Here is a 27,873-nt window from a genome sequence, read left to right as displayed (position 1 = left end):
GGGATGGATCAGCATTGGTACTAAGTGGCTGGGGCAGTTTGGTACCCCAGGTGATGGAGTTCTGCTCTCCCCCCACCCCCCACCCCATTTCCACCCTGGAGAGAACTGACACCTCTCAGCCTCCTTGAGGTACCCACCCCCACTTATAGTTTGAGGTGACAGGAACCAGGGGGGTTGTTTCTCCCAAGTTCTACTCAGGGACCAGGTGCATGGGAGGGCCCTCTTGTTCCTCTGGAAACCCGGCCGCACGCCCTGACTCTGGCTCTGGCTCTGGCTCCGGCTCAGCTGCTGGTGGTCAGGCCATGTTCTCCATGCCTGGAGCTGGGGCAAGACAGTCTGCTCCCTGGGCTGGGCCATGGCCACGTGGCAGTGACAGTGACAGTGTGTCCCCGCATGACCCCTGGCCTCCTGCAGCAAGTGTGCAGAGTTGTTAGCAACAGCAGCTGAGGAAGGGAGATGCAGGTGGAGGAGGGCTGCCATGCAGGCCGTTACACCCTTGTTCGGAGTGTGTGGGGACCATGAGTTACTTAGTGCCGGGGGTGCTGAGTCATTGGTGAGCTTCTGAGTTTGTTACAGTAAGAACTACGTTAAGAACTCCAGTGGCTGGCCCAGCCCGCATGTCCTCGCCTCCTGAGCATCACAGTGACACCGTGTTCTTAGCACAAAGCCACATGCTCATTACCCCCACCCACAAAATAAAAATACGGAATCACAAGTACATGATTTGTACACAGGGTTCGTCTTGTGCATATTTGGAGCCTTCTTTGGTTTGGGAGCAAAGAGCATTGGGCTGCAGAGAAGGCGTTTGGATGGCTGCCAGGCTTCCTTTGCCTGCAAGCCACTGGGTCCTGCTGCAGGGCTCTTAGGCCCCTAGACAATTTGTTCTCAGCCTTTCTTCTAGCACTGTGCTGGGCAGTAGGTATTCAGAGGACAAGGGCCCTGCTTCCTGGGGGAACTTGTGCTAACAGGTGGGGAGGGAAGGCACAGCCTCAGAGGAGGACTCCTCAGAGGGGGACCCCAGGGCAGCTCCTCAGGCAGTGCAGTTAGGGGTGGCCTTGGGTTGAGGGCTGAAGGGCGGGGAGAACAGGCACCTGGCCCAGCGGAGTCTGGATGGCAGGGACCAGGCCTTGCCAGTAGTGCAGCAGCCTCTGAAGGGCTGAGCAGGGGCTACTAGGCAGATGTGCAGGGAGCCCGCTACTCAAGTAACCTGCTAGCAAGGGTTCTCTCTGAACTCTTGTTGGGATATTCAGGTTTGATGAGTGTAGTGGGATGTTTTATTACCAGTTCTGAGGACCTGTGTGCTGCTGCTGCTGGCGATGGTGCGTCTGGGACAGGGAGCCTTGGGCATCTCTGCCTTTTTCTTCAGGCCTACCTATTGTCCTGTTCCTGAGACAGTCCCTTCTTCCCCCTCCCTCTCCCTCCACCTTTTCCCCTCTCTCCCCCCCTCCCTATCTCTCCCCCTCCCTCCTCTTCCTTCCCCCAATCCCTGCACTCCTTTCTCTCTTTGTACTACTGCTCCCTGCTAGGTTCGGTTCTTTCTGCTCACCGCTGCAACAGGTTGCCCTTTCCTGAGCTTGCACACTCTATTTCAGAAGACTTTGCTTAAGTACCCCTGCCAGTGCTGTCTGCAGCCTGGCTTTGCCCTGTCTGTTCCAGGGCTCTGTTGGGCTTGACCTCTGCTTAGCCTGGTTTCCTTCTCTAGTGGTCTTGGCCTGGAGTCTTCAGCACCATCCTGGACTTGCAGTCCACGGTGTGGCCTCCAGGGGCCTCTGGTTTCTTCTAGACTGGGAAGCGTTCAAGTAGCCCGCAGCTGCTCTGTTGCCGTCTTCAAGTAGCCTCAGGAGGACTGAGAGATCTTGAGTTCTTTGGAGTCCAGAGACCTGTCTGAGCTTGTCTTGGGTGCCCTGTGGCCCTGTGCATGTGGTTGGTGTTTAAGAAGCACTTGTGGAGAGCCCCGTGGCAACGCAGAGCAAAGGAAATGAAGGCGGTTTCCCTTGGCACCTATGTTACTTTTTAATAAAAATTGAGAGATTAGGGCAGCCTGGGTGGATCGGCGGTTTAGCGCTGATCCTGGAGACCCGGGATCGAGTCCCATGTTGGGTTCCCAGCATGGAGCCTGCTTCTCCCTCTGCCTGTGTCTCTGCCTCTCTCTCTCTCTCTCTCTCTCTCTCTCTCTGCCTCTCATGAATAAATAAATAAAATCTTAAAAAAAAAGAAATTGAGAGATTAGGGATGCCTGCGTTGCTCAGTGGTTAAGCCTCTGCATTTGGCTCAGGTTGTGATCTCGGGGTCCTTGGATCAAGTCCTGCACTGGGATCCCCAAAGGGAGCCTGCTTCTCCCTCTGCCTATGTCTCTGCCTTTCTCTGTGTGTCTCCCATGAATAGATAAATAAAATATTTTTAAAGAATCAAGAGATTAAAAATAATGTGCTTGTTGCTCCCATTTAGGACCCAGTGATTCAGGGGGTGGAGGTGAGAGGTTGGGGTCTGGGTGTGAGTGCAAAGGCAGAGAGTGAGGGAAGTAGCCAGTAGGTGTGTGGAAGGCAGGGGGAGGCCAGAAGGGGCAGGAGGAAGAAGCCGTGGGTCAGGCCTACCCACACCCTGAAGGCCCTTGGCCTGAGGTCCCAGACAAGGAGGAGCGAGGGAAAGAAAAGTGGTCACGTGGCCGAGGGCCCCTCGGGTCAGGCATGTCATGGGACAGCAGTCTGGGGGTTGTGTTCTTCCCCCACGCAGCCAAGTGGCCTAGGTGTGGGGGAGAGAGAGGGGTAATGGGGTGGGGTGTGTGGGTGAGGGTTGTGTGGCACTGAGACGTGGCCGGCGGAGCTCTACCCGGCAGTGCCACAAGGCTGCTCCCTTCTGCAGGACGCCCAAGGGTCTCACACGGGAGAAGAGCAGACATCTGGAGAGCCTCATAGTCCTTAGAAAACGTGAACTTCCTTTATGGCTGAAATTGGTCACTTAGGATTTCAAGTACCCAGGAAATCAGAGATTTTCAGCTGTGATGCTTTTTATATTAAAAATGTGATGCCTTATTTGTTGGACCCAAATCACATTTGGGGAAGTGTCCAGCATAATGACAGTGAATTAATTCTGATCATTTCCCAGAGAAAGAACAAGACCAGTTATTTCATGCACCTGAATTGCTTTGGTCTTCAGACACCAGCTGAATGTCTAGGGATTCTTTAATTTCCTAAAATGCCTATAAAATTATGTAAAGTCATGATTTTTATTTTATTTTATTTTATTTTTATCTTTATTTTAATAGTTATTTCTCTCCCCACACACTTCATCCTTTCCCAAATATCCACATGTTGTTTTTCATTTGCTCTTGATAGTGGCCTTTGGAGGCCAGCAGGCAGGAACCTGGCTTGTAGTCATGGGGTGTGAGGCCGGGGTTGTCCTCTGGGTACAAATCTTAAGTGGCAGGGCAAGCACGTGGAGGTCCTGGGGTGACTTTTGTTTTCAACTTTGGATTTTTCTTGTGGTGACACATGCACAGCATGACATCGACTCCGGGTGACGCTCCAGTCTTGCTCTCCTCTGCTCCCCAGTGCCCTCTCCTCTCTGGGGGTCCCCTCTCTGGGTGGTGTGCCTAGCAGAACTCTGCAACTCTTCCCAAGAAGGTAATGTGATGTGTTTTTGTTTCTTTGTGTTTAGGGCTCAAAATTTGGGCGGGGAATCGGACTCACTCAGACTTCTCAACGCACCTCTGCCCGGAGATCATTTGGAAGATCCAAGAGATTTAGTATCACTCGCTCCCTTGATGATCTCGAGGTATTTGATTTTAATTTTTCTCTTTTCTTTGTCAGGTTTTTACAAATGAACATCTACCGTGCAGATAAATTGGAATCTTTCTGAATCCCACCCTAATCCTGATCCCTTCCCTCTGTCTTGGTAACTGTGATTGCCAGGTGCAGGGAGGGTAATGAGAGACTTCTACTGCATAGCCAGGCCTTCCCTACCCCTGCCCATATTGCTGCCTTCCCTGCATCTGCCTGCATCTGCAGAGCGTTGCAGTGGCTTTTGCTCTGTCTTCTGTGTGGCCAGCATGCCTGTAAACACTTTACAGATGTGAGCTTGGCTCACCCCTTACAAGAATTCTGAGGAAGGTGGGGCAGCCCGGGTGGCTCAGCGGTTTAGCGCCGCCTTCAGCCCAGGGCCTGATCCTGAAGACCTGGGATTGAGTCCCATGTCGGGCTCCTTGCATGAAGCCTGCTTCTCCCTCTGCCTGTGCCTCTGCCACGTGCTCTTTTTCTCTCCGTGTCTCTCATGAATAAATAAATAAAATCTTTAAAAAAAAAATTCTGAGGAAGGGCTTCTCATGGTCCCCTCTTTATTTTATTTTTTAAAGTATTTTTTTATTTATTCATGAGAGGCACACAAAAAGAGAGAGAGGCAGAGACACAGGCAGAGGGAAAGCAGGCTCCATGCAGGGAGCCCGACGTGGGACTCGATCCCGGGTCTCCAGGATCACGCCCTGGGCCGAAGGCAGCATTAAACTGCTGAGCCACCCGGGACTGCCCTGGTCCCCTCTTTAAAGATTGGGTATTGACTCACAAATACAGAGGGTTTTTTTGTTTTGTTTTGTTTTGTTTTTTTATTCATGAGAGACACAGAGAGAGAGAGAGAGAGACAAAGGCAGAGGGAGAAGCAGGCTCCTTGCAGGGAGCCCGATGTGTGACTCGATCCCGGGTCTCCAGGATCACGCCCTGGGCCGAAGGCAGATGCTCAAACGCTGAGCCACCCAGCATCTCCAAGTTCTTTGCTTTTATCTATAGTTCTTAAAAAAATGAACAGACTTTCCTTTCAGAGCCATTCTAGGTCTATAGAAGTGGCAGAAGGCAGAGAGCACCCCGTGCTCCCCATTGGCACCGCCGCAGTGCCTGGGATGCTGATGGGCCAGTGTGGATGCGTTCTTGTTAGGCCCCACTCTGAGCCGTACATTCAAGGCCTGTGAACAGGTATATGGTGTCACATGTGGTCTCTCACTGCCCTGAGAACCTCCCTTTCCCCCCTGAACCCTTGGCAGCCCCTGATCCTTCTGTGGTTCGTTGTGTGTTCTCATACTTTACACAGATGCACCTGTACCATGTCTTACTCTGCCACCTTTAACACACTGCCTGATGCCTTCAAGTCTGACCCTCATGGCTTTAGTCCCAGTGTGGCACTTGTTCCATGGCATTCCACTGTGAACGTGCTAGTGCTGTTGACAGGCACCCGGTGGGAAGTGGGGAAACCCTCTCCCTCTGGGTGGGGTGCTGCGTAACAGGGTGGCCACTCCCACACAGGCTCTGGTCACCCTCCTCTCTGGCACCAAGTGCTGTCAGACTAGATTTTTCCCATTTTAGTGGAAGGGCAGCTTGTTTTACTTTGCATTTCATTGATGATGCGCGTGGCCAAGTGGTCCACTGTGGGCTCTCTGGCCAGTCAGGTTTTCTCTGTTATGAATTAGCAGCCTGTTCATATCCTTTTTCTATTTTACTAAAAAAGATTTTGTAGTACTTCTTTATATATTATTCTGGATATGGGTCCTTTGTCAAATAAATGTTTTGAAAAAATCTTTGTGGCTTATTTCTACGTTTGTTTAGGGTGTCATTGGTTACACATATATTTAATTGGAGTAAACTGGTTACAGCATAAAATTCATCATTGTTAAGTGCCTCGTTCAGTGGCATGACACATATCACAGTGTTGGGCAGCTGTCCCCCCTGCCCCACATCCCCAGCACTCTTCCTCTTGTAAATGGAAACTGTCCTCATGAATCCCTGGCTCTCCATCCCCCTCCCCTCGCCCTGGAACCCACTGTCACACTTTCTGTCTCTGTGGATTTTGATGACCCCTAGGTCCCTTATGTAAAAGGAATCATAGCAGATTTTTACTGGAGCCCAGGGTCCCCAGATCCTTCTGTGGGCAGCAGGTGTCAGAATGTCCTAATATTTGATCCATTTTTCCATTGCATGGATATTCCACCTTCTGTTTATCCATCCATCTGGCAGTGGACGCTTTGGTTGCTCCCACCTTTTTGACTGCCATGGATAATCCCGCTTTGAACTCGGTTGTGCAAATATCAGTGTGGTTCTATTTTAAAAACTAACTCTAAGATAATTTCTTTTGTTTTTTTCTATTTTTTTTTCTCTAAGATAATTTCTTACAGACTGAATAACAATAAATGGAAACAAACTGACTTTGGTTGTTTCTTGCTTAAAAGAGTAAGTTAGTTTGTGTTTTGATGTGAAAGGGGAATCATTGAATGTTAGAGCCAGAAGAGGCCTTTGAAAGTACCTCATTGTCTTCTTGGCTAGATGAATTTTTGTTGGAGTCAGAGGGTGGGTTGAGGGGCTGGAGCTGTGGTGGCAGTGAGACCCTCCCCTGTGGTCTCATGGTAACCGCGGGGCGGTTCAGGCCAGTATGCTGGGTTTGGTTGTCAGTGGTCAGCATAGGCTCCAGTGTATCACCCACACTCCTGTGGAAGAAGCAGAGGTGTGCGTGCCACAACGCACAGGCCAGGCAGAGCCTGCTGCCTGGGGACCCTCAGAGTGGTGCTGGTCCCACCAGAAGGGGGTCTGGACTAAGCCCACATTCTCAGGTTAGGTGGCTTGCCAGGTGTTTTCGTGTGTTTCTGGAAGGATTGTGGAAGGGGTCTGAGCCTCCAAGAGGTGACGAAGTAGCACCAGCCAGGCTTATGGTGGCAGCCTGTGGTCAGACGTTCTTTTCTCTGATGCAGGCCCTGGCATGCGTGCTGCAGGACGCTGTAGTTGGTGCTTACTTCTCCTTGCCCAACAGGAAGTCCCAGGACTTCCCACAACATGCCACCATCGCGTGCACTGTGGTCTGTGCTCTTGATCAAGGGCAGGCTGGGCGGCTCAGGTCTTTTCTCTCTGACCTTTGGGTTGGCTCTCTACAGAGATTGTCACGATCTCTGTTGTACAGATGGGGAAACTGAGGTGCAGATTCAGGAGCATTTTCCTGGCCATGTCAGACTGCAAAGCTGTGGTCTTTCTGCCACATGTGGAACCTCTCACTTTTGTGAAAATAGTACATTAGGGACATAAGATTGAATCTTTGCTGTTTTTTTTCTGTCTGAAGATTTCAAAATGTAGAAGATACAAATAACTTTTATGAACATTCGTCACTGGTAAGCTTCTCTCTGAGGGCAGCTTGTTGAACACATTGTCTGTACTTCCCTTTGTCGTTCTTTAACAGGTGTCCTCAGCAGTCTCTGAGACTGTCCCCAGACTCTTGGGCTTCACTGCCTTGTATGGCCCCCTCAAAGAGGCACCGGCTTTCACGTCAGCCTTCAACTGGTACTTACTCATCCTGGGCTTCTTGGGAACATTCTCTCCATATTGCAGGGGCCTCCGCATCCCTTCAGCTACCACCGGCCCAGCTCCTCTGCACAATCCATCTTGGGTCCACTTCCCGGGGCCCCTTAGTCCCCTGGAGTTAGACTCAGATGAGAGCTATGTAAGCCTAGGGACAATGAGGAGGACCCAGTAGGACCACATAAAATGGTAAATGTATGGGTCAACCCAAATGAGTGGTGACTGTGTAAAACAAGAATAACTGTGTTCTATTTGGTTTAAAAATACATAAATTTACCTGACACCGTAGCACTAGTCTGAGCTCCAGGGAGGGTAGAGGGTGCAAGTTCAGATGCTTAAATCCCTGCGGAAGAAGGTAGAGAGAGAGGAGCCAGTAATTCTTCGATTCTTATAATGTGAGGATGCATGCTGTAATCCCCTGAGTAACCTGAGGCAATAAAACAAGGAGTAATTTTAGGTTGCAAGAGGGAAAAATGGAGTTATGAAAAACAGTCAATTCAAAAGAAGGTGAGAAAGTTGAGAGGCGAGACAACAGGAGGGCAAGAGCAGAAACTGCTGACAGGAGGCAGCATTTGGCAGAGCTGGGGTTAAGCCCAGATAAGTCAGTAAGTACCTTTAATTTATTTTATTTTATTTTATTTTATTTTATTTTATTTTAATTAATTAATAAGATTTTATTTATTTATTCGTGAGACACAGAGAGAGAGAGAGAGGCAGAGACACAGGCAGAGGGAGAAGCAGGCTCAATGCACGGAGCCCAACGTGGGATTCGATCCTGGGTCTCCAGGATCACACCCTGGGCTGAAGGCAGTGCTAAACCACTGAGCCACCCGGGCTACCCAGTGCCTTGATTTTAAATAAATTAAATATTTAATTAAAAAGAAAAGATTGTCAGACTGCATGAAAAATATGATCATACTATACTAGAGACACATGAAAGCTTGAGGACACAGAAAGCAAATAAAAGAACAGGAAAGGACTTACCATGCAATGCTAATCAAAAGAATGGAATAGGGTGCCTGGGGGGCTCAGCTGGTTGGACATCTGCCTTCGGCTCAGGTCAGGATCCCAGGGTCCTAGAATCAGAGCCCTGGGTTCTTCCCTGCTCGGTGGGGAGTCTGCTTCTCCCTCTCCCTCTGCGCCTCCCCCCTGCTCGTGCTCTCTCTCTCTCTCTCTCTCACTGTCTCTCAAATAAATAAAATCTTAAAGGAAAGAAGAACGAATGGCATAGCTGTATTGATGTCAGAGTTGGCTTTCAGGCAAGAAGCTGTCCTAAAGGTGAAAAGGGAACCTTCACGATGTGAGCGGCAGTAAGAAGTCACAATTCTGAATGTGATATACATTCAGGAGTATGCTCTCAACGTATCTAAAGCAAGAATGGCTAGAGACAAGAAAATACTCTGCTTAATGCCTGGCAGGTTGAGCAGGAAAAGGGTCAGTAAGAATCCAATCAGCATGACTCCCACCCTGGCCTCCTGGACGTCATGTGGCACTGTACCCAGTAAGTGCGTTCTTTCTACTCCCTTGTGGGATGTTTATGAATGCTGACCACGTGCTGGACCATAAAGCAAGTCTCAGCAGATCTAGAGGACTCTTCAGTCTGTCCCCTGCTGCAGCAAGGTTGACTGGAAGCCGGTGGCAAGGAGGTGGTGCCCACACACCTGTAGATAAGTGATCCACTGAAAAGAGAATCATTGGGGGCTTGAAAAGAGAATTGAAAAGAAAACTTGAAAAGAGAATCATTGTGGGGCTCAGAGCATATTTAGGATGACACTGGAATGGGCGCATCTGGCCCAGGGGGGTGCTCACAGTGTTCCCATGCCTGTATGAGAGGGGATGGAAAGCGGAAGGTTGTCTTGAGGCTAGAGAGAACGTGGTGAAACTGACCTGGAGAAGTAGAGGCTGGACAGTGATGGAAGCAGAAGCAGAAATTAATGAAACAAATTAACAGACTGAAACAGCAGAAGAATACATAAAGAGGGGTTAACTGCACAACTCGTTTTATGAGGTCTCCAAAACCTTGGCTCCAAAAGTTGATGAGGACCTGAAAGGAGAGGGGAGGGGCAGGGCTGCCCACTGGTGAGCACAGGTGGGAGGACTTCACGCCCTGACATAAGCATAGTCCAGCAGTTCATGGTCATTCCAAGGACGTGTTTTTTTTTTTTTTTTAACACTTGAAAGTCAAAATAATTTACCATATTAACAGAGTAAAGTAGAACAATCGTATATCATCTCAACAGCAACAGGAAAAGCATTGGGTAAAGCTAGTATCCATTCATGGTAAGAACAAACAAAGCAAAACAAAATTTAACAAAATAGGAATTAAAGGGAACTTCCTCAATCTGACAAGGACATAAAAACCCCTAGAGCATGCAGTGTACTCAAGCTTTCCCCTTGAGGTCAGGACCAAGAGGAAGATGTGTGCTGTCACCAGTTCTATTCAAATGTTTATTGCCAGTTTTAGCATACTAAGAAAGTAAAAACAATAGAGAATTAAAAGCCACAAAAGAAAGATGACAATGTTATTATTCTCACAGGATATGATTATGACATCAAAAATCTAAAAGAATCTATAGTCATTATTGAAATTAATGAATACTTGGCAAGCTTGATGGATAGTCTGTCAAAATACAATAGTCAGCTGTGAGTACAGTCAGACAATAGCATATAGATTCAATGCAATTTCAATAAAAATCCCAAAAGGTGTTTTGTTGAACTTAAGATAAATCTAAAATTTGCCTAGAAATGCAAAGGACCGAGTAGCCAAGATATCCTTGAGGAAGAATAGGTAGGAGGAATTCTGCTATTCGCTATCAAAACTTGCTACAACGTGAGAACAATTCAGGACTGTGTAGGTGTCGGTACATGGATGGACAGACAGACAGTGGACTCAACGAGCATGCATAAAAATAGACGCATTGCCTACATAATTGGGCTGTGTGCAGAACAGGGTTGAGTGTGGTCTTTTCAGTGGTGCCGGGGTAGAGAGATCCATGTGAGAAAAAGGAAGTCCATTCTCCCCATGCCGTACAAACAACTAAATCCAGCTGTGTTGTAGATGTAATGTGAAGGGCGGCACAGGAGAGTCACCAGAGGGTAATGAAGGCACATAGCCTCGTGGTGTTGGGGCGAAGAAAACATTACCCAACAGAGAGCTTGAACCATAAAGGCAAAGGCTGATGCCCCAACTGGGTGAATGTTAGGACCCTTCATTTGTGCAAATGCACCATTGCTAGAATACGGGGTGGGGGCATTGGTGGTGGTGGCCCCCAAGGTCCATCCATCTGAGGATGCCTACCAGAAAGTGGGCATGAGACTCAGATAGAGATTTTATGAAAGATGACACCTCAATGACACATCCAGCCACATTCGTCATCAGGAAGGTACTGTTACTACAGTGGTGAGGCCCGTATGCAGAGCCAGCTGGAATGAAGACCACAGTGTGGAATGTTGGTGTGGCTGGGAAGCAGCCCTGACCCCTCTGAACCCCTGGGGCGAGGGTGACATTATCTACTGCATGTGGAGGTACATGGGCCCTGCAATCTGGAGCTCTGTTCCCTCAAAGCAGACGGCACGTATGCAGGAATTCGAAACAGCACAGTCCTGGTTTGCTGAAGCCGAAGCAACCTGTCTGTCCACCCACCCTGGGAAGGAGTCTCTAGGGGTCTCCACCCAGTGTCGCTGTGGGAGGCTGTTGGCCACAAAGAATGAGAAGTGGTTTGCTGTGGTCCTTCCAGCAGAGAGGGCCGAGCAGTGAGTGGGGGTGGGGTGTGGCGAGGGCAGGCCGGTGGGGGCTCCTCTCCTTAGCTGTTCTGACCAGCCTGCCGGGAAGGCTTGCAGGGCATAGAATGGGTGAGACTGCAGGCATGTCAGGGTATGAGTGCGGGGAGATGGACAGTGTGGGAAAGGTGCTTGTCCAGCACAGTGGTGACAGCTGTCATGGGCGGGGATTAGAAATGCCCTGTGAGAGACACCTGGGTGGCTCAGTGGTTGAGCATCTGCCTTTGGCTCAGCTCAACATCCCAGGGTCCTGGGATCGAATCCCACATTGGGCTCCCCGAAGGGAGCTTGCTTCTCCCACTGTCTAGTCTCTGCCTCTCATGAATAAACAAATAAAATCTTAAAAAAAAAAAAAATGGGAATAGCCCATGAGTCCCAGGGCATAGGTGATTGGAGAAAGGTGGCCTCAGGACCTCTGGTTCCTCTGATTGGGCACAGGCATGGTGGGAAAGCTCCTGGACTGAGCTGGTGGGTGCCTGGTGCTTGGCCGGGGCCCAGGGAGAGGGTCGAGGGTCCCTGGGGTGAAGAAAGAAGGACCTAGGGATGCTGGTGGGAGGCATCTGGTACTGGGGACCTCCTGCATGGAGGCATGGCAGGCGTTGGCACATTTGTGGTAGGGTGATGGCAGTGGGGGAACTGGCCACATTTGTGGCCAGAGATGGGCTGCCGTGAGAATGTTCACGTGGAACCCTTGATGCAAGGGGCCAGCACGTGAAGATGTGGGGGACAGAAGGGAGGGCAGGCCAGGCTGAGACCTTGGGTCTTACTCCAAGTGTGAGGGAGGCTTTGGGATGCTGAGGGAGAGAGGGAGAGAGTGACGTTCCGTGTCGAGTACAGAGTGCAGTAGTGTGTGTTTCATTGCCAGGGAGTGGGGCTGTGTGGGGAATGTCCTATGGTGGCACGCAGGGTGGTACAGGAGGGATGGGGCCCAAATCTTGCCTGCGGCACCTGGAAGCCACTGTTTGAGCTCTGCAGATGCACTCCCTGCCTTTAGGAGTTCCCAGGGCATTGAGAGGCACAGAGGAAGCTCTTAGGTTTCTAAATGACCAGGAGGGACCACCACCCATCAGACTGGAGAATGTGAGGGTGGGAGAGAAGCAGCTGGGAGAGCCAGCAGGAGCCCTGGGGGCTGGAGTCCACGAGAGGGGTTGGGGGGCTGGGACTGGGCAGAAAGGTGGTGGTTAGGGCCAGAGTCTACACATGGTGGCCTTCAGGCCAAGGCTTGTCCTGTGAATAAAGTTTTATTGGCACACAGAGCATTCGCATGTATGTGCTGCTGTCACAGTGGCAGGGTTGGGTGGTCCGGCAGTGACCCATACACCTGGAAGTGCTTCTCAGCCCTCCTCAGAGCAAGCTTGCTGTACCCTAGAGCCACCTGCCTGACCTTGCTGCAGCCTTGGGAGTGGGAGAGAACCTGGCCGCTCTGTAGACTGTGGCCTTCAGCCCCTACTCGTGGCCTGAGATCCCATCCCTCTCTAAATGGGCTGTCCCATGAGTGCTAGCCCCCCCGCCCCCCGCCTGCCCTGCTGCCCCTGGAGCCTCTCTGGTTGTAACTAGCATACCACGGGGAGCTCCCCATTGTTCCTTCTGGCTCTCACTGTGCCCTGGCCCCCTCCATGGAGCCCTCCCTGTGCCTGGTGGTCTAGAGCCCTCCCCACCCAGGAGGTTGGCTGGGGGACCCCCCTGCCACTCCAGGTGTATTTAGCAGGGACTGGCAGTTCAGGGCCTGGACGGCAGGGGGCGCTAAGGCCATACATTTCATCCCAACCTGTGTAGACTTCCCTTTGGCGGGGATAAGGGGATGGCACCTGCCCCTGAGATTGGGCTGCTCCCTGTGTTCATCTTCCTCTGCCACGCTGGAACCTTCAGTAGAGTGTGTATGTTCCAGAAGGCCTGGGAGTTCCTGACGAGTCCAGGGCGTTAAGGGGAAGGTGCTCCCCGCTCCAAGACTGGCATGGGACTGGGGGCAGGAGCCCATGAGAGAGAGGCACCTGGGAAGGCAGGAGGCTGCTGCCATGGGTCCAGAATACAAGAGAGGCTCCTTGGTTGGCTCCTTTACCAGGATTTTCCAGGTGACGACAGAGGATTCTCTGCCTGGCTTGCTGGTGTTCCTGCGGGGATGCCCTCTGTTCCCCTCTCATCTGTGAGCTTTGGCTGAACCCTCCCCTGGCATGCTCCCTGAGCTGCTCTGCCCTGGGGCCCCACAGGACCTCTGCTGCCATTCCCAGGTGCTTGTACTGGACAGGACAGACTCCTGGGCAGGCCTACTTCCTGTTTCAGCTTCTGGGGCCAGAGCACCCCACCAAAGGCCCCTAGCTCCTCAGTTGGTTTGCACCAACACTGGTAGTGAGCTTCTCACTGCCCCTCTGGGCAGCTCACTGCTGAGGCCAAGCCTGTGCAGCACCACACAGCACCCCTGCCAGGCTTTTCTTCTTGTACCCAAACCCACACTTGGTTTTATTAGGGGCTGGTCTTTATGGGCCCAGGTCTGAACTCAGCCCTGACTGGCCCTGAGCTGGCACCCATCAGGATAGGGAGGATACAGTGGTGAGTGTTTGGTTTCAGAATGTCTGGACACTTGCTCTCAGAAGCTGCTGGAACTCTTGGACACTTGGGCAGCCTGGGAATCCCTTCTTCCCCCAAAGGTGAGCCGGGCTCCAGGAGCTGAGGGCACCATTTGGCACAGGGGGGGTTGCCGCCAGGTTCTTGCCCCTGTCCCTTCCCTCTCCTCACCCTACACAGCAGGGAAGGGCACGCTGACAGCAAGAGGGGAGACATAGCCCCAAAGGGACACAAGGACTCTGAGAGACAGTGGCGCCAAGAGCCAGATAGGCATGTGGAGCCTGGTAGGGGTAGGCTGCTGTTTGCGCCCCATGTGACAAACCACAGACAAGATGAGATTGTACTTCCTTTGCTAGGCAGTGGGCTTTTCTGTCTGATACGATTACAATGAAAACAGACTAGAGGGCAGCCTGGGTGGCTCAGTGGTTTAGCGCTGCCTTCAGTCCAGGGCCTGATCCTGGAGACCCGGGATCGAGTCCCACATCGAGCTCCCTGCGTGGAGACTGCTTCTCCCTCTGCCTGAGGCCTGAGTCTCTGCCTCTCTCTCTCTCACTCTCTCTCATGAATAAATAAATAAAATCTTAAAAAAAAAGAAAAAAGAAAAGAAAAGAAAAGAAGAAAACAGACTTGGCACCTGAGCAGTAGTATAGCCGGCATGGGACCCAGGTGCCGGGTTTTCTAGAGGTCCACGTCAGAGGTCCCACGCTGTGCCCCGTGGGCATGGCCCACCCATCCTACGTTCTGCTTCTATGCTCTTGCCACCTGGTCCAGAGCCTGGCAGACCTTTGGGACTGGAGGCCCACTGTGCTCTCCCCAAACCTACAGGTTAGTACAGGCCCCTTGGAAATCAGTGCAGAAAATATCCAGATCACAGAGTCACACAGCTGTGACCACCTGTGAAAACCTGCCAGAGTGTTTCCTCTGAAGATGGGTTTACGTGCATGCATGTGTGTATATGATTGCTTGCGTATGCATGCAAGCTGGAGGGTGAAGTTGGGCGGGGGAACATGGGTGTCAGGGTTGGGTAAAGGAGGGTGGCATGTGTCCCATTTGTTTGCCCACGGCCTGGCCAGATCCTATTTCCACCTTGCCAGTCTGCGGTTGATACCACACGATGCTCTGGGTGCTGCTTCTCTCTCTTCACGGCTGCCTAGGGGGAAGGAGATGGGCTTGCTGGCTTTGTCTGTCAGACTTAATGTATTCCTGGGAAAGGTGACTTGTTCGTGTCCCCAGGGAGCCTTTTTGTAAGTGGCAGCCCCCCCACCTTCCTTCATCCTGCTGACTGTCCTGTTTGGGAAAGATGAATCCTGGAGAACAGGCAGGGTGGGTGGGCCATGGTACCTAAAGATGAGGCCCTAGAGAGGGCAGGGTCTCTAGGCTCCCCCAGGCCTGGCCAGTCAACCATGGGAACCCTGGAAGCCCAGGAGGCTTGGAAGGAGCTCTCTGGGCTGAGGCTCATTACATCACCCCCACTCATCACAGGGAGCAGGGGGAAGGTGGGGCTGCCTGGCACATCCCTGCCCACCTCCTGGGGGCCCAGGCTGTAGGCCTCTCTCACCAGGACCCAGCCTTCCATGCAGCCTTCCCTGCATCTCCCAGCTTGTCCCCCAGCCTTGGGCCATGCTCTCCCCCCAGGCCCTCCCTCATGTGCTCCCCCCCATCATCTCCCATGTGCCAGGCCAGGTACTCCCTGTGTTCAATGGTAGTGTGGATGGTCATGGCAGCTTTTGCCCCTTCCTTGCTCTTACGTTGAGGTCAGTTCATACTTCCATTGTGTGTGGACCTCAAGAAAAGCAGTCTGAAGAAGCTTGAGCCTATGTCCATTTTTTGTCTATAAGATTTTCACCTTTTAGGCAGGCATTGTACAATTTCCGCATTCAACACAGTCCTGTGCCCTGTGTGGCACATTCCCTTCACTGAATGCTCACGTTGGGAGTGCTTCTGTTTCTCCCACAGAAAAGCAAAAGTCAGGACAGGCTCAGCATGGTCAGTGCAGTCGGCTGATGGCCTGACCCCCAAAGCTGAGGGCCATCATCCCAGCCTCTTGACCCTATGAGCATTGCATTGACAGCCCTGGACATGATACTCCCCAAGGTCTGCGGCAACCTAACCCTCCACGGGGGAGCTGAGCACTGGGGCCCATGAAGATAAGACATTTATGCTGTAGTGTGGAGAAGCACTTTGGGGTGAGCAATTTGCCCTTGGGTCTCCAGAAAGTTAACAGGTAAATTTAGGGTTCTATAACAGGTAATACCTGGGTTTTAGAATCAGTTTCCTATTTCTTTTCTACTTCCTCCACACGGCAGGATCTGCGGTGGTTCCCTCACTTTCAGGTTGTATCAGGCATCAGAAGACAGACAAGCAAATCATGGAGCAGAGATAGATGCGTGAGACGGGTTTTAGGAACACGGCCGATTCCGCAGGTTGGCACCACATAGACTCGTGCATATGGAGGCTTATAATAGAATCGTCAGCAACTGTAATTAAGGCTGTGAACTGCGCCACGCTGCTAAAAAAACAAATTCTATGCAGCTGTTGTACTGACTGAGCATTACCCCTATCAGCTGAAGTTTTATTTTTCTGATTTGGTAGAGGAAATACTTGAAAAATGATCTCACAGCGTGACTTATGTAAACGGCCTTTTTTTTTTTTTATATGAGACAATTGAGATAGAGTCTGAATCCCTGGCAAACCACAGTTTCCTGCAGTGTCCTGTTGCCATGGGTTACGAAGGGAGCGGAATGGAACTTCATCTGAAATGTCTTTAAACTTCCCTGACAAGCACAGGCATGCTGCCGCGTCAAGTGCTGTAGTGTAGGTCTGCGCGCCTGGTGTGGGTCGGAAGGGTTCTTGTCTTAAGATGAATTTGGGAAAAGGGCTGTCAAAGGAGACGCACATTTTAAATGATCAGCAGGTAAGGTATTCCAAATGTTTCTTGTCACTTAACAGATTTTTTTTGTAAGAAAACTTGGCATCTCAGTTACCGCATTATTTTTAGGTTGTTCGGTGAATGGTAGATTTTAGATGTAAACTTTGAAAGCACCTCTTGTGTCTGCATCCCGGAACTGAAAAGAGTTGTCTGGAGATACATGGCCGGCTGTGGGACCGCAGGTCCTCTGAGCGAGGCTGGGGACTAGGGCCAGCCCGGCTCCCAGCTGCTTGGGGTCTACAAGCCCACCCTACAGGGAGCATCAGGGCTGTTCTCATCTCTACTATAGTAACTCTGACTGATTTCAAAGTGAGCCAAGTGCATGAAATGTTAGATTTCTACTGGATTTTAAAAATCTATTGTACTCTTTAAATTACCATTTTATATCTAATATTTTAAAACATAATGAGTTGATTCTGCTTCCTACCCATACAAAGGGAACTCCTGAAAATCATATTTAGTGATTGATTATTATCCGAGCTTTTATAAGTTGAATTTGCCATGAAAATTTTTACCAAAGGCTTCAGATTAAAAAATTATGTTTATTTTCCTCTTGTGGCTGTGCTGTGTTGACCTAAAGGTGAAAGTAAATTATTAACAGAAGATTGTCACTAATTACAGGGTATGATTTTAAATCCATTCTTCCCTGAGAGTTGTTTCATCTTGATATTTTCCTAATATCTAGCTGGAGCCTCTGTGGAGAGCTGCAGAAGGGCCAGTTCACAAATGCCTGGTTCGGAAGTATGGCAGAGGAGAGGGAGCTGTCTCCTTCCTTTTCAGTGGAAAATAGGAAGAGGTCACTTGGATAGGTCAGGAACTATCCTTATGTTGTAAGTGCAGATTTTAATGTATTTTTAAAATATTTAGTGTGTAGCTTGAAAAGCCCGAGTACTCCTGAAGCCTACTTGAGAGGGTAGAGGCTTTGATGTTGACCGGCATGCCTGCTGCTTGGCTGCCTCTGGCTGCCTTGGTGCAAGAGGGACTGTGTGTTCCTGTATACCCCATTCCTCGTCCTGGATGGAAAAGTGAATTACGGAAATATTGTGTCCTCAAGGGACCGATTAACTGGTTAGGTATTTGTCCATAAACGTAGATTGCGTTTTCATTTCAGTGCTATACAAAGGCAAGTGTTAGAAAATGTTTCTTTTATTCTGAGTAAAAAAAAAAAAAAAGGTCACTAAAAATCTGCCTTTGTACATGCCTGTATAGATGATTTGGATCCCTTTTGAAATTTTTGCAAATGCTCAAACTGGCAAATATGTTGTTGGCATGAGTGTGTTAAAGTCTGATTGTATAGTTGTATTAAGCAGTGGTAAATGAGCAGCTGCCTCCCCTCTGGGGTCGAGGGTGGTGCTGGAAGGTCGTGGGACGAGTGTAGGTACTGCGTGCAGCTCTGCCTGGCTCCAGGGGGGTCCATGGGAAAGGGGGCAGGAAGAGGGTCCTGGTGGAGGCCTCACCCTGCAGGCACAGGTGCAAGGGGAGTAAAAGTCAGGGGCCGTGTGGGAAGGCTGGCTCTGCATCTCTCTGGCTCTGCCATCCTAGGGGAGTGCTTCTCCCTCTGAGCCTCTAGTTGTTGGTCTGTAAGTGGGGATGCCCTGGGAGGGCTGCCATCTGCAGTGTGTATGTGTGTATGTGTGCATACACATGTGTGTGTGTGTGTGCACACTCAGTGGATGCTGTGCTTCATGAAAGGCTGTGTTTCTTGTAAGCGTCTTTCATCTTGGGGCAGAGAGCTCTTCTGCCTTCATTGGAGCGCTTTCCCACAGTCATTTCAGGAGCACAAAGGGTAGCCAGTGGCTGCCGACCCAGAAAACACATGAGGCTTTCACTGGCCAAATGAAAAGATCCCAGTTTCTCCATCTTTTCAGAAGTGAAGTTGAGCAGAAGTAGACTTTGAGCATGCATATATGCCCCTCTGTCAAAACAAAGCGGGCCATCATCCTTGAGCCACATGAGGATGGGTGTGAGCTGCAGAGGCTGGTGGGGTGCGGTGTGAGGAGACACAAAAAGCCGTAGCCTAAAAGGAATATGAATTGTCACAAGAGGGAAGCTTCAGCGAGCCTCATGAATGGACCCCTCACCCTGCTGCTGCGGCGGCACCTGGTGGGCTGGGTGTCCAGGAGGAGGTGTGCCATCCCCAGGGGCCCAGGGCTGCTGCAGCGGGGTGGTACCTGCCCCCCACCTGCCTCCCACCGTCTTGCTCGGGTGCCCGCCAGGCCAGCGCCTCCCCAGGCAGGGCTGCCCTCAGAGGTCAGCCGCTCCTAGGCTCTGTCCTTCCCTTCCCGGTCAGAAAGTACACATCCTGCTGAGCGGCACGCCTGGCAGACGTGTGGCATTCGGGGGCTTGGAGCGCCTCTTGTGTCATGGATGCCTTCTGAGGTCCGTCTGCCTGGGCAGCTGTGTTCAGGCTGCTAGAGTATGAGGGAAAAAAATTTCCAGAGACCAAGGGGCTTTCACCTCTTCGTGCACTGGGGCTCTGGGTAGGATTTGAAAATAAGAAGGACTTCACTGGGAGGACACAGTCAAGTGTTCGGTCCTAGGCAGCACGGAGCCTGTCCCACCTTGGGCCTCGGGGTATGAGCAGTGGGAGCAGCCATGCTCGGGGCTCCCACGCCAGCACCGGTGCCTGGTCGGGGTGTGCAGAGGGTGTGCAGTGGGCATTCAGGTCCCGCAGAAAGGCCTGGAGAGGCTGGAGGAAGACAGAGCAGTGACGGCGAGGAGGGTCAGCCCAGGCTTGGGGAAGAAGGCAGAGCGGTCACGCAGGCAGGGCTGGAGCCTTGATGAACTCAGCTCTTGTCACAGGGCGGATAGCGGGGTTTAGGTGTCCCGGGGGTGGCCGAGCGGGTCCCTGGGGCCGTGTGGGCTGCCCGGCTGCCAGGCTGGCTGTGGGACGGGAGCGAGCGTGTCAGGCGTGCCCTTCTGTGGGCTGACGTGTCAGGCCGCCTCCCGCCCGGCTGGCTCCCAACCTTAGGATGAGCTGGGTGGGCTGCTCGAAATTCTTTTGCATTTGACTGAGTTTCTCCTTTTTTAGCTCAGATGAACCGACTTCTGTTCACTGCCTGTGTCTGCCATCAGCCTGTCCCTCTCATGGGGCTCCCACAGTCCCGGGGAGAGCCAGGTGGAGGGCCACGGGCCCGTGTCCGGTGGGCTGGCCTCTGCCCAGGGCTGGCCCTGTGTGGCTGGCTGTGAGCCAGTCGGTGCGTACTTTGCCCCAGATCTCTTTCCACCCTACAACTGGTGGGGGAGGGGCCTTGGTCTGTCAGGGTGATCGCGTTTATGCCATTGAATGCACTGGTTGCACAGATTCCTCTCCCACTTTCTGGGGCTCTGACTCTGGCTATACAAGAAGACCTCCTAGTGTGTGTGAAGGGGACTTCACCTCTGTTTGCCTGTCTTCCCCTTTCCTTCAATAAGTGCTGGGCCACCGTGCCCTGGCAGCCTTCCTTCAGCGATGATGGCCCTGTCTTCTGCACCTCCCTGTGGCGTGACCTACATGCAGGCTCCTTTCCCCCTGACCCTGTGGGGGTTGCCCAGCGCCCTGTCCCTTTTCACCCTCCATCCTGGAATGACTCATCTGTCCGTGCTTATTTATCATCCTCTCATGAAAGAAAAACCAGATTTCCTAAAACAGCATTTGTTTGGGTGTCCTAGAGTTTGACCAACCATCCTGGGGGCCCCCTCCCCTCAGATCCCTCTACCTGGCTTCTCTGCTCCATGTGCCTCCCAGCTGTCATGTAGAGGCTGCCCTTGCCAGCCTGCCTCTTGCATCAGGGACCCTGGCTTCCGACCCGGCAGCAGGTCCATGTCCACTCCCAGCTCCCTCTGGATGTGCAGGAGGCAGGTGGGGACTAGTGACCAAGTCAGACTTGGGCTTCTCCCTGGGGTTCCCCTGCCCCTCGCCCAAGCCATCCCTGGAGCCCATGTCAGCAGGCCCATGGACTCGGCATTCCAGACCTGTCCCTCTGCATTCTCCCTTCCACACCCCCACCCTGCTCTCTTGCCTGCAGCCCTGGGGGCTGCTCATCAGCCTGTCTTCATCGACACCCCAAGGGGACAGCCTCATTTGCCCTTCTCTGTGCCATGCTCCCCTGTGACACCTGACTTGCCCAGGCAGCAGGGATCTGACAATTTTGGATTCATCCTTAGCCCCCAGCATGAGCACCTGGGAGTGGAGCTGCCCATTTTGGATATGTGGCTTTGTCGCATGCAGCCCACGTGTGCAGGACACATTGACGCGTAGAAGCAATCTCAGCTGAATCTCCTGAGGCTCTGCCTGACCCTGAAGGTGGAGGCCACACCCCAGGACCCACAGGGCAACAGCTGGAGCGAGCCCAGGGGCTGCCGGGAGCTGATGGAGCCGGCCTGGGAGGATGGAGGGCTCCAGCTTGCGGCTCAACTCCAGCTTGTGGGTGGAGGTTTTAAAACCACCAACACACCTTGGCCTTTATGAGAAAGTGCATCCCTGGGGTTGGGCTTCAACTTCACACAAGAGTGGGGCTTGGATTCGGCCTCTGCATGTCCCTGCATGTCTGTTTCCTTCAGGAGGAGCTCCTCTGCAACAGTGTCCGTCTGAGAGCTAGATGTAGGGCCGCGGCCCACATAGAGCCTCCTAGGCAGGCCATGCTTACCTCCACTTTGCTAGCAGTTCAGTGCTGTCCTGTTGGGATGTTAAGTCATGGGTGTCCTCCCAGACCTTCTGTGTCTTTCTGAAACTTGGAACAGCTGGTGAGAAAAAGGGATTTGTGGTCTTTACATCAAGGTCAGAGGATTTTGGGGTGCAATCAGGTGTTCACACTGAATACTTAGCATTAGTGTGGAGCCTGTGTGCTGCTCATCAGGGTGTTTTCAGAATTTGCTCTTGGGCTTCACCATGTACATGATGGGATGTTCACTCTTGAGTTCTTGAGAAAAAGCTGTCATTGTGGGTTTGGCCTGATTGGGTCTCTTCTGATTTTATTGAAGAATGAAGAAGTCTTTGGGATACACACCTTAGAGAGAGAGGCCAGGTCCGATTCTGAGCTCCTGGGGCTCTGCCTGCATCTGCTTGAAGGCCCTCAATTGCCCCGTCCCCTCTCCCCCTCGGGCTGAGTGCACTGTGGTGTGCTGTGTTGTGCTATGATGGCTCTACCCTCACCCATGTCCCATTTGTCACTGTGTGGCACAGAACACGCCTGGAGCGCCTTCACCCTATGTCATTCACCCCATGTCTTCCCTATTTCCTGGAACACAGAAATCCTTTGTTATGAACATCATAGTTTGAACCTTAGGAATAGGTGCCCCTTCCCTGCCTCCCTGTGAGCTGTACATCCAGCTGTCTTTTTGTCTTTACCTGTTGGAAAGCAGTAGTATGGAGGGTGTGTGTGCTTGTGACTTATACTCGTGAACATGGAGAGATCTGGGGGTGGGATCAAACACGGTGGCCTCCCAGTGTGGGGATGGGCACCGAGCACAGCCCCCTCACCAGGCTCTCTGGGAGGTCTGTGGGACGTCACTCCTGGGCCCCGCCGCCAAGGGACCTGGGAACTGACCTGTGAGGGCAGACATCAGAGTGTGTGGTTGGACTCACCTCAGGGGCCTGGCAAGGAAGGCTTAAGGTGTAGCTGAAGCCACAGCCAGGTAGGTGGGCTGGCCAGGTGGGGCTTTAGAGGGAGTGGGGGGGCAGGAGGTGCTCTAAGCTGAAGGCACAAGGAGGGGCTGGGTCCTCTCCACAGAGGCTCTCAGAGTCCTGGGACGACACCACACAGGGGGAGATGGGGTCACATCAGGACCTCATGCACATGATGTGCGGACCCACATGCACACCCATGTGCAACCCTGAAGCTAGGCTTGAGCACAGCACGAACCATGGCAAGTATTTAGTATTTTCCTTTCACAATTTTCTATCCATCTTACTTCTTGGTTGACAAATGTGGCTTGGGGCCACTGAATTGATTTGAAAGCTCCTTAGGGGGTTGTGGCTGGGTGTGAAGACCCCTGGGCCCACAGAGCCCGAGTCAGGGCACACCGCCCAACAGGCCCCAACATGAGCCCGCTTTCTTCTGTACTCAGTCCAGCGAGGAGTCACTTAAAACTGAAATGATCAAGTTTTCATTTTATATATTTATTAGAATGAGAGAGAGAGAGAGAGAGAACAGGGGTGCATGAGCAGGCAGAAGGAAAGGGAGAAGCAGACACCTCACTGAGCAGGGACCCCAATGCAGGGCTTGATCCCAGGACCTTTGGATCCTGACCTGAGCCAAAGGCAGACGTCCAACCAACTGAGCCACCCAGGCTTTCCAATGATCGAGTTTTTAAAAAGTCAAATAAATATATATTAGATACAAATAGGATTGTTAAATTCTTTTTTTTTTTTTAATTTTATTTATCCATTCATGAGAAATCCACAGAGAGAGGCAGAGACACAGGCAGAGGGAGAAGCAGGCTCCTCAGAGGGAGCCCGATGAGGAATTCGATCCTAGACCCCGGGATCATGATCTGAGCCAAATGCAGATGCTCAAACGCTGAGTCACCCAGGTGTCCAAGGATTGCTAAATTCTTAAGGTTTTCCATCATTTGGGTTGTTTATCTTCTCTTTGTATTCAGAATATTTGATGCATTTGGGCAACTTGCAACCTTTGGTCTTTTATTTAGGACTCAGATATGACTGATTAATACTTTTTATGTCCATAATAGGAAATTTTGTCAGTGGCTCAAAATTGAAAATTGACATTTTTATATATTATTATATATCAAAGTAATTTGACAACAGTATAGTTTAGTACTTTTCTCTTGTCTAAAGTTACAAGCAGGATCAGCCTTGATAGAGGCTAGATTTGTCATGTAGTTCCCTTTATATTAGTGATCTTAAACTCTCCATTAATTCAAGATAAAATATCCATGGAACGTGTGGTCCAGATTTCCTGCTGGGAATAGATCCGATTTCCACTGAATTGTCAGGTTTAAGAGGCTGACCCAAGAAATGGAGATTGTTTGGACTTAAATTGCATATCTAAAATACTTTGTAAAAAAAATAAATAAATAAAATAAAATAAAATACTTTGTAAGTTTCTTCCAAATAAATACATTTATGTTAGTGTAAATCTTAGTCCGGCAGGCCTGTTATAGAACACTTTAGAGCTGTTTCCTTATGGTACATGTTTAAATTGTGAGTGCAGAGAAATGCTAACTTCACTGGCAGCTTGTTTTGCGGTTCTGCTTAAGTGTAACACGTAGATGTGGGAACGTGGAAGAGCCCACAAGTACAGACTAATGAAAACGAATTTTTTTTTTTTAAATTTTATTTATTCATGAGAGACAGAGAGGGAGAGGCAGAGACACAGGCAGAGGGAGAAGCAGGCTCCATGCAGGGAGCCCGATGTGGGACTCGATCCCGGGTCTCCAGGATTGCGCCCTGGACTAAAGGCAGGCACTAAACTGCTGAGCCACCCAGGGATCCCCCTGTGAAAATGAATTATTGATGTAGATTGTCCTAGGTCTGAGAATAAACATTGGGGATGTTAAGTTTTAATTCATAAAAATGTTTATGGTGGTCCAGTGGTCTCAGTGTGCTGAGACATTGCGAATGCCTGATTTTAAGCAACATTGAGCAGCAGATGCCCCTCTGTGGGGATGCTCTATGGGAAGTATTTGTGGGAGTTTCTGAAGCTTTGCCATTTTGGACACCACCACCACCACCAGCACCCCCGCCCCGTCAGCCAGGCTGTGCTAAAAAAAAAAAATGCAAACCAGGCTTTGAAAGGGTAACTTGGGTCAGAATCAGACATGCCATTGATCCCGAGGCAAATAGAAACGATTTGGGGATTCTCTGTCTTTTCTACCTCCCTGTTGTTGGCAGGTTGTCTGCCCGCCCCTCCTCATTGTCCCCTTTACCCGCCCCCCCTGCCCCCAGCACTGAGCACTGGCCACCAGTAAAGCCTGTTGTGCCCTGTGCTCCCCACAGGCACCTCCCTGGCTCCTTCCTGCCAGCGCCGTGGGCAGATCACTTTACCTCTCTAGGCCTTATCTCCTCCTGAAGTGAAGCCCCCTGATCCGTACTCCTCACCTGCTGCCACGTCCATCTCAGGGCCTAAGGAGTTGGGGTGCTGGGCAGGGATCGGCTGATGTAATGGCCTGGCTCTGCCACTCCCCGGTGTGTGCTGGTAAAGTAAAATAAATATTGGACAGAAAAAAAGAAGAGTTAGGTTAATGGTGATTATACATTATTTATTTGCAAATTAAATAATCTGGTCAGGAATAGTATAGTCATCATCCATTTCTCTGAAAATATGTGAACTTGGAAGAGGATAGTGGTTTTGTATCCAGGGATATATGTATATATTTTTTAAAGATTTCGTTTATTTATTTGAGAGAGAGTGAGAGAGCATCAGCAGGACAGGGGTGGAAGGAGAGGGTAAAGCTGACTCCCTGCTGAGCAGGGAGCCTAATGTGGGGCTGGATCCCAGGACCCTGAGATCATGACCTGAGCCAAAACTAAGAGTCAGACACTGCACTCACTAAGCCACCCAGGTGCCCTGAACTTTCCTTAGCATTTTAGGCTTGAGAAATGTTCTCTGTACACACCCTCCCAAGCTGGGGGAAGGGAAGAAAATGCACATTTGAAGCTGTGGCTCAGAGATGTTGAGTTGTTCCTGGAACGTGGTGCACAAAGGAGGCCCGAGGACTGTGGAGTGCCTCTCCTGGAGGGTGTGCGTGAGGGGTCCCCGGGGGTGGCCTGTGGGCTGTGAGCTCTGGCACCAGCAGGATAGCTCTCCTTTCTGAAAGAGTTCACCTGGCATCCAGGCCTTGCACCTCTCCACCCTCAGCTCACTCCCAGCCGTCCTTGTCTCCGAGCTGCTGCCAGTGTGACCGTTTCAGGGATGGCTTCCAGTTCCCAGACTCTCTTCAGCAGCCTCCCTCTGCCAGCCTCTACCGGGTGTCTTATTGAAGTGTGGTTCGTTGTCAGACGCCTCATGGAGGGTGTGTTTCACGGCTGCCACTTTACTACTTCTCCTCCGTATCACAGCTTCTATGGACGATTTCAGAGCCATGTGGCATTCCATATCAGAACTTTCCAGTGCCCAAGGCTCTATTAGTTGTAGTTTCTGCTGGCTGTTTCTCCTGGTGGGCTTTTTTCCCGGGTTTGGGGGCCTTTTGGAATTGTAAGCACTTACTTGGGTGGTCTCACTTTTTGGAACTCCTGCAGGCGTCAGTTGGGCTGCTTCTCTCCCAGAGGAATTAGGGAGTGGGCATCTTTGTCCAGGTTTCCCAGGGTGTGTGGGGCTGTGCCCTACACCTGATGCCCAGCCCAGCCCCTGGGTCCCCCCAGCGGCAACTTTGGTGGTTTGGGAGCAGCAATATATTAAAAGCATGTTTGTCTTTGTCCTGTCTTCACAATTTTTCTATAAATCTAAAACTGTTCTAAAAAAGTATACTTTTTTTTTTTTTAAGATTTTATTTATTTATTCATGAGAGACACAGAGAGAGAGGCAGAGACATAGGCAGAGGGAGAAGCAAGCTCCATGCAGAGAGCCCAATGCGGGACTCAATCCCGGGACTCCAGGATCATGCCCTGGGCCGAATGCAGGCGCTAAACTGCTGAGCCACCCAGGGACCCCTTAAAGTATACTTTTTAAAAAAGCATGTTTGTTGAGCTTTACCTGGATCTGTTGGCACTGCACCTAAGGCCCCCTAGCCTAGAGTCTGGCAGTGTCCTGCCCGCCTCGTCCATGCGGCTCCCCCTGCTGCCACTCTACTGCACCCCACTCTCGCTCCCACCTCCGTCCTGGACCATGGGTCTTGGTTCATTCTGGGGATGGGTGTAGAGCTTTGTAGTGCATCTGTTCCATCTGCTAAAGTCTGAGAATGTAGTTTTCATTGTGATCATAACATGAAATTGACCATGGCCTTCATATTTATGAAGTTTGCATTTTATGATTTATTTCTCAGATATTATTGACAGTATTTCTGATTTTGTGTGTGGCCTTCCTTGTGGATTTTCTTCTCATAATCAATCTCAAGGGAATAACATGCCTCTGATGCTACTGAATTTATAACATGATTGTAGGAGATTGACCGTAATGTACGTGTCAGCCTTGGAAGGAGCCCACCCCATGCTTCTGTAATGAAGGCCAGACCCTTGGTTGGTGAGGGCTGATGGCCCAGGGCTAGCTCAGATCCAAGTCCCAAGAGGTGAGGGGCTCAGAATGGGAGAGGTCCCCCATCTTCCATGTAGGCTGGGAGGTGAGATTTAGGGAGGCCTGGTGCTAGGAACAGGCTGTCAGCTGTGCCTGTGAGAAGCCCTTCCTCATATCCTGCACACTGGTCTCACTTATCTCAGCAGAGAGGATACGGGTGCATGTCTTTTTCCCCACCAGAGTCCCAGGGATTCCATAGTCTAGGCCTGAGCCCAAGGGGAGCGCATAGCTGCGAGGTGACCACTGAGGAGCGCATAGCTGCGAGGTTTGGTCCTGTGCATAGTGAAGGCCAGCAGGCTGCCAGGGGAGGCCCATCGCCAGTGTCCCAGCACCTGTGCCTTGGGGGCCTGGCCTGCATGCTGTGCTGGGGGCTCCGGCCTCTACTGTGACCAGGACGTGCGTGCGGTGAGATTGCAAGGTGTCCCCTGTGGGCTCCTGCATCCCTTGTTCGAGGGCTCTTTCCTCAGCTGCCCCTCCCCTCCCCCCACTTCCCTACTGGCCTGCGCAGTGCCTGCAAGGAGTCTTCCTCAGATGGGCCTTTTGTTACTCTGGCCAGCTGTCATTCCAGGGCCTCCCTCACAGCCTCCTGCTTCCTACTGGCCTGTTCTCTTCCACAACTTGTTCACTCTTGCCCTGGAGCCTTGGAGCCAGCTGCCCTCCTCTGCTCCCATCCCACACTCTCCAGGCTCCCACCTGGTGGGCAGGCTGCAGGGCGGACCCCTGCTGTGCTGGCAGCAGCACCTGAGCACCTGTCACCACACATGGGGATGGGGGGGGTTGGGGGTCCCACTCAGGGAGGTGATAGAGTGGCCTAGCGCAGTGTGGGCACTGAGTGGGGCACCACTGAATGTAGGGCACGGGGGCGGGGCCGCCATTCCCCCCCCCCCCCCATGCTGCCCACACTGATGTGGGTTCCTAAGCCACTTTCTTCAAGGTGTCCTTCATGGTGTCAAGCGTGCTGGGATTTGATCTCTTCAGAGGAGAGTGGTGATGACTTGCGCAGAGCCCTGTGGCCCTGGCCCGCCCGGCCTGGGCGGGGTTCACTCAGGAAGTGGGAGCGGGCACTCGGCTCACCGGCTCACCAAGGTGTCCGCACGTCCTCAGTCAC

General features: G+C 51.4%; 1 protein-coding gene across 8 annotated transcripts in view; it reads left to right on the top strand.

Annotated features, from left to right (window-relative positions):
• Positions 1-27,873, top strand: part of RGS12 (regulator of G protein signaling 12) — a 119,768-nt gene that overhangs the window by 40,009 nt on the left and 51,886 nt on the right. For all 8 annotated transcript variants that reach the window (XR_012019548.1, XR_012019547.1, XM_072803623.1 and 5 more), the window contains exon 3: positions 3,658-3,774. Coding sequence is in view for 6 of the 8 variants with exons in the window: in XM_072803623.1 (XP_072659724.1) it covers positions 3,658-3,774 (117 nt within the window). In the remaining 2 variants the exon portion in view is untranslated. The remainder of the gene's footprint in view (positions 1-3,657; positions 3,775-27,873) is intronic.

The sequence above is a fragment of the Canis lupus genome, chromosome 2, assembly GCF_048164855.1.
Source record: "Canis lupus baileyi chromosome 2, mCanLup2.hap1, whole genome shotgun sequence".
Classification (NCBI taxonomy): domain Eukaryota; kingdom Metazoa; phylum Chordata; class Mammalia; order Carnivora; family Canidae; genus Canis; species Canis lupus.
The sequence above is the reverse complement of the archived record's forward strand: the minus strand, read 5'-3'. Positions and strand labels throughout refer to the sequence as shown.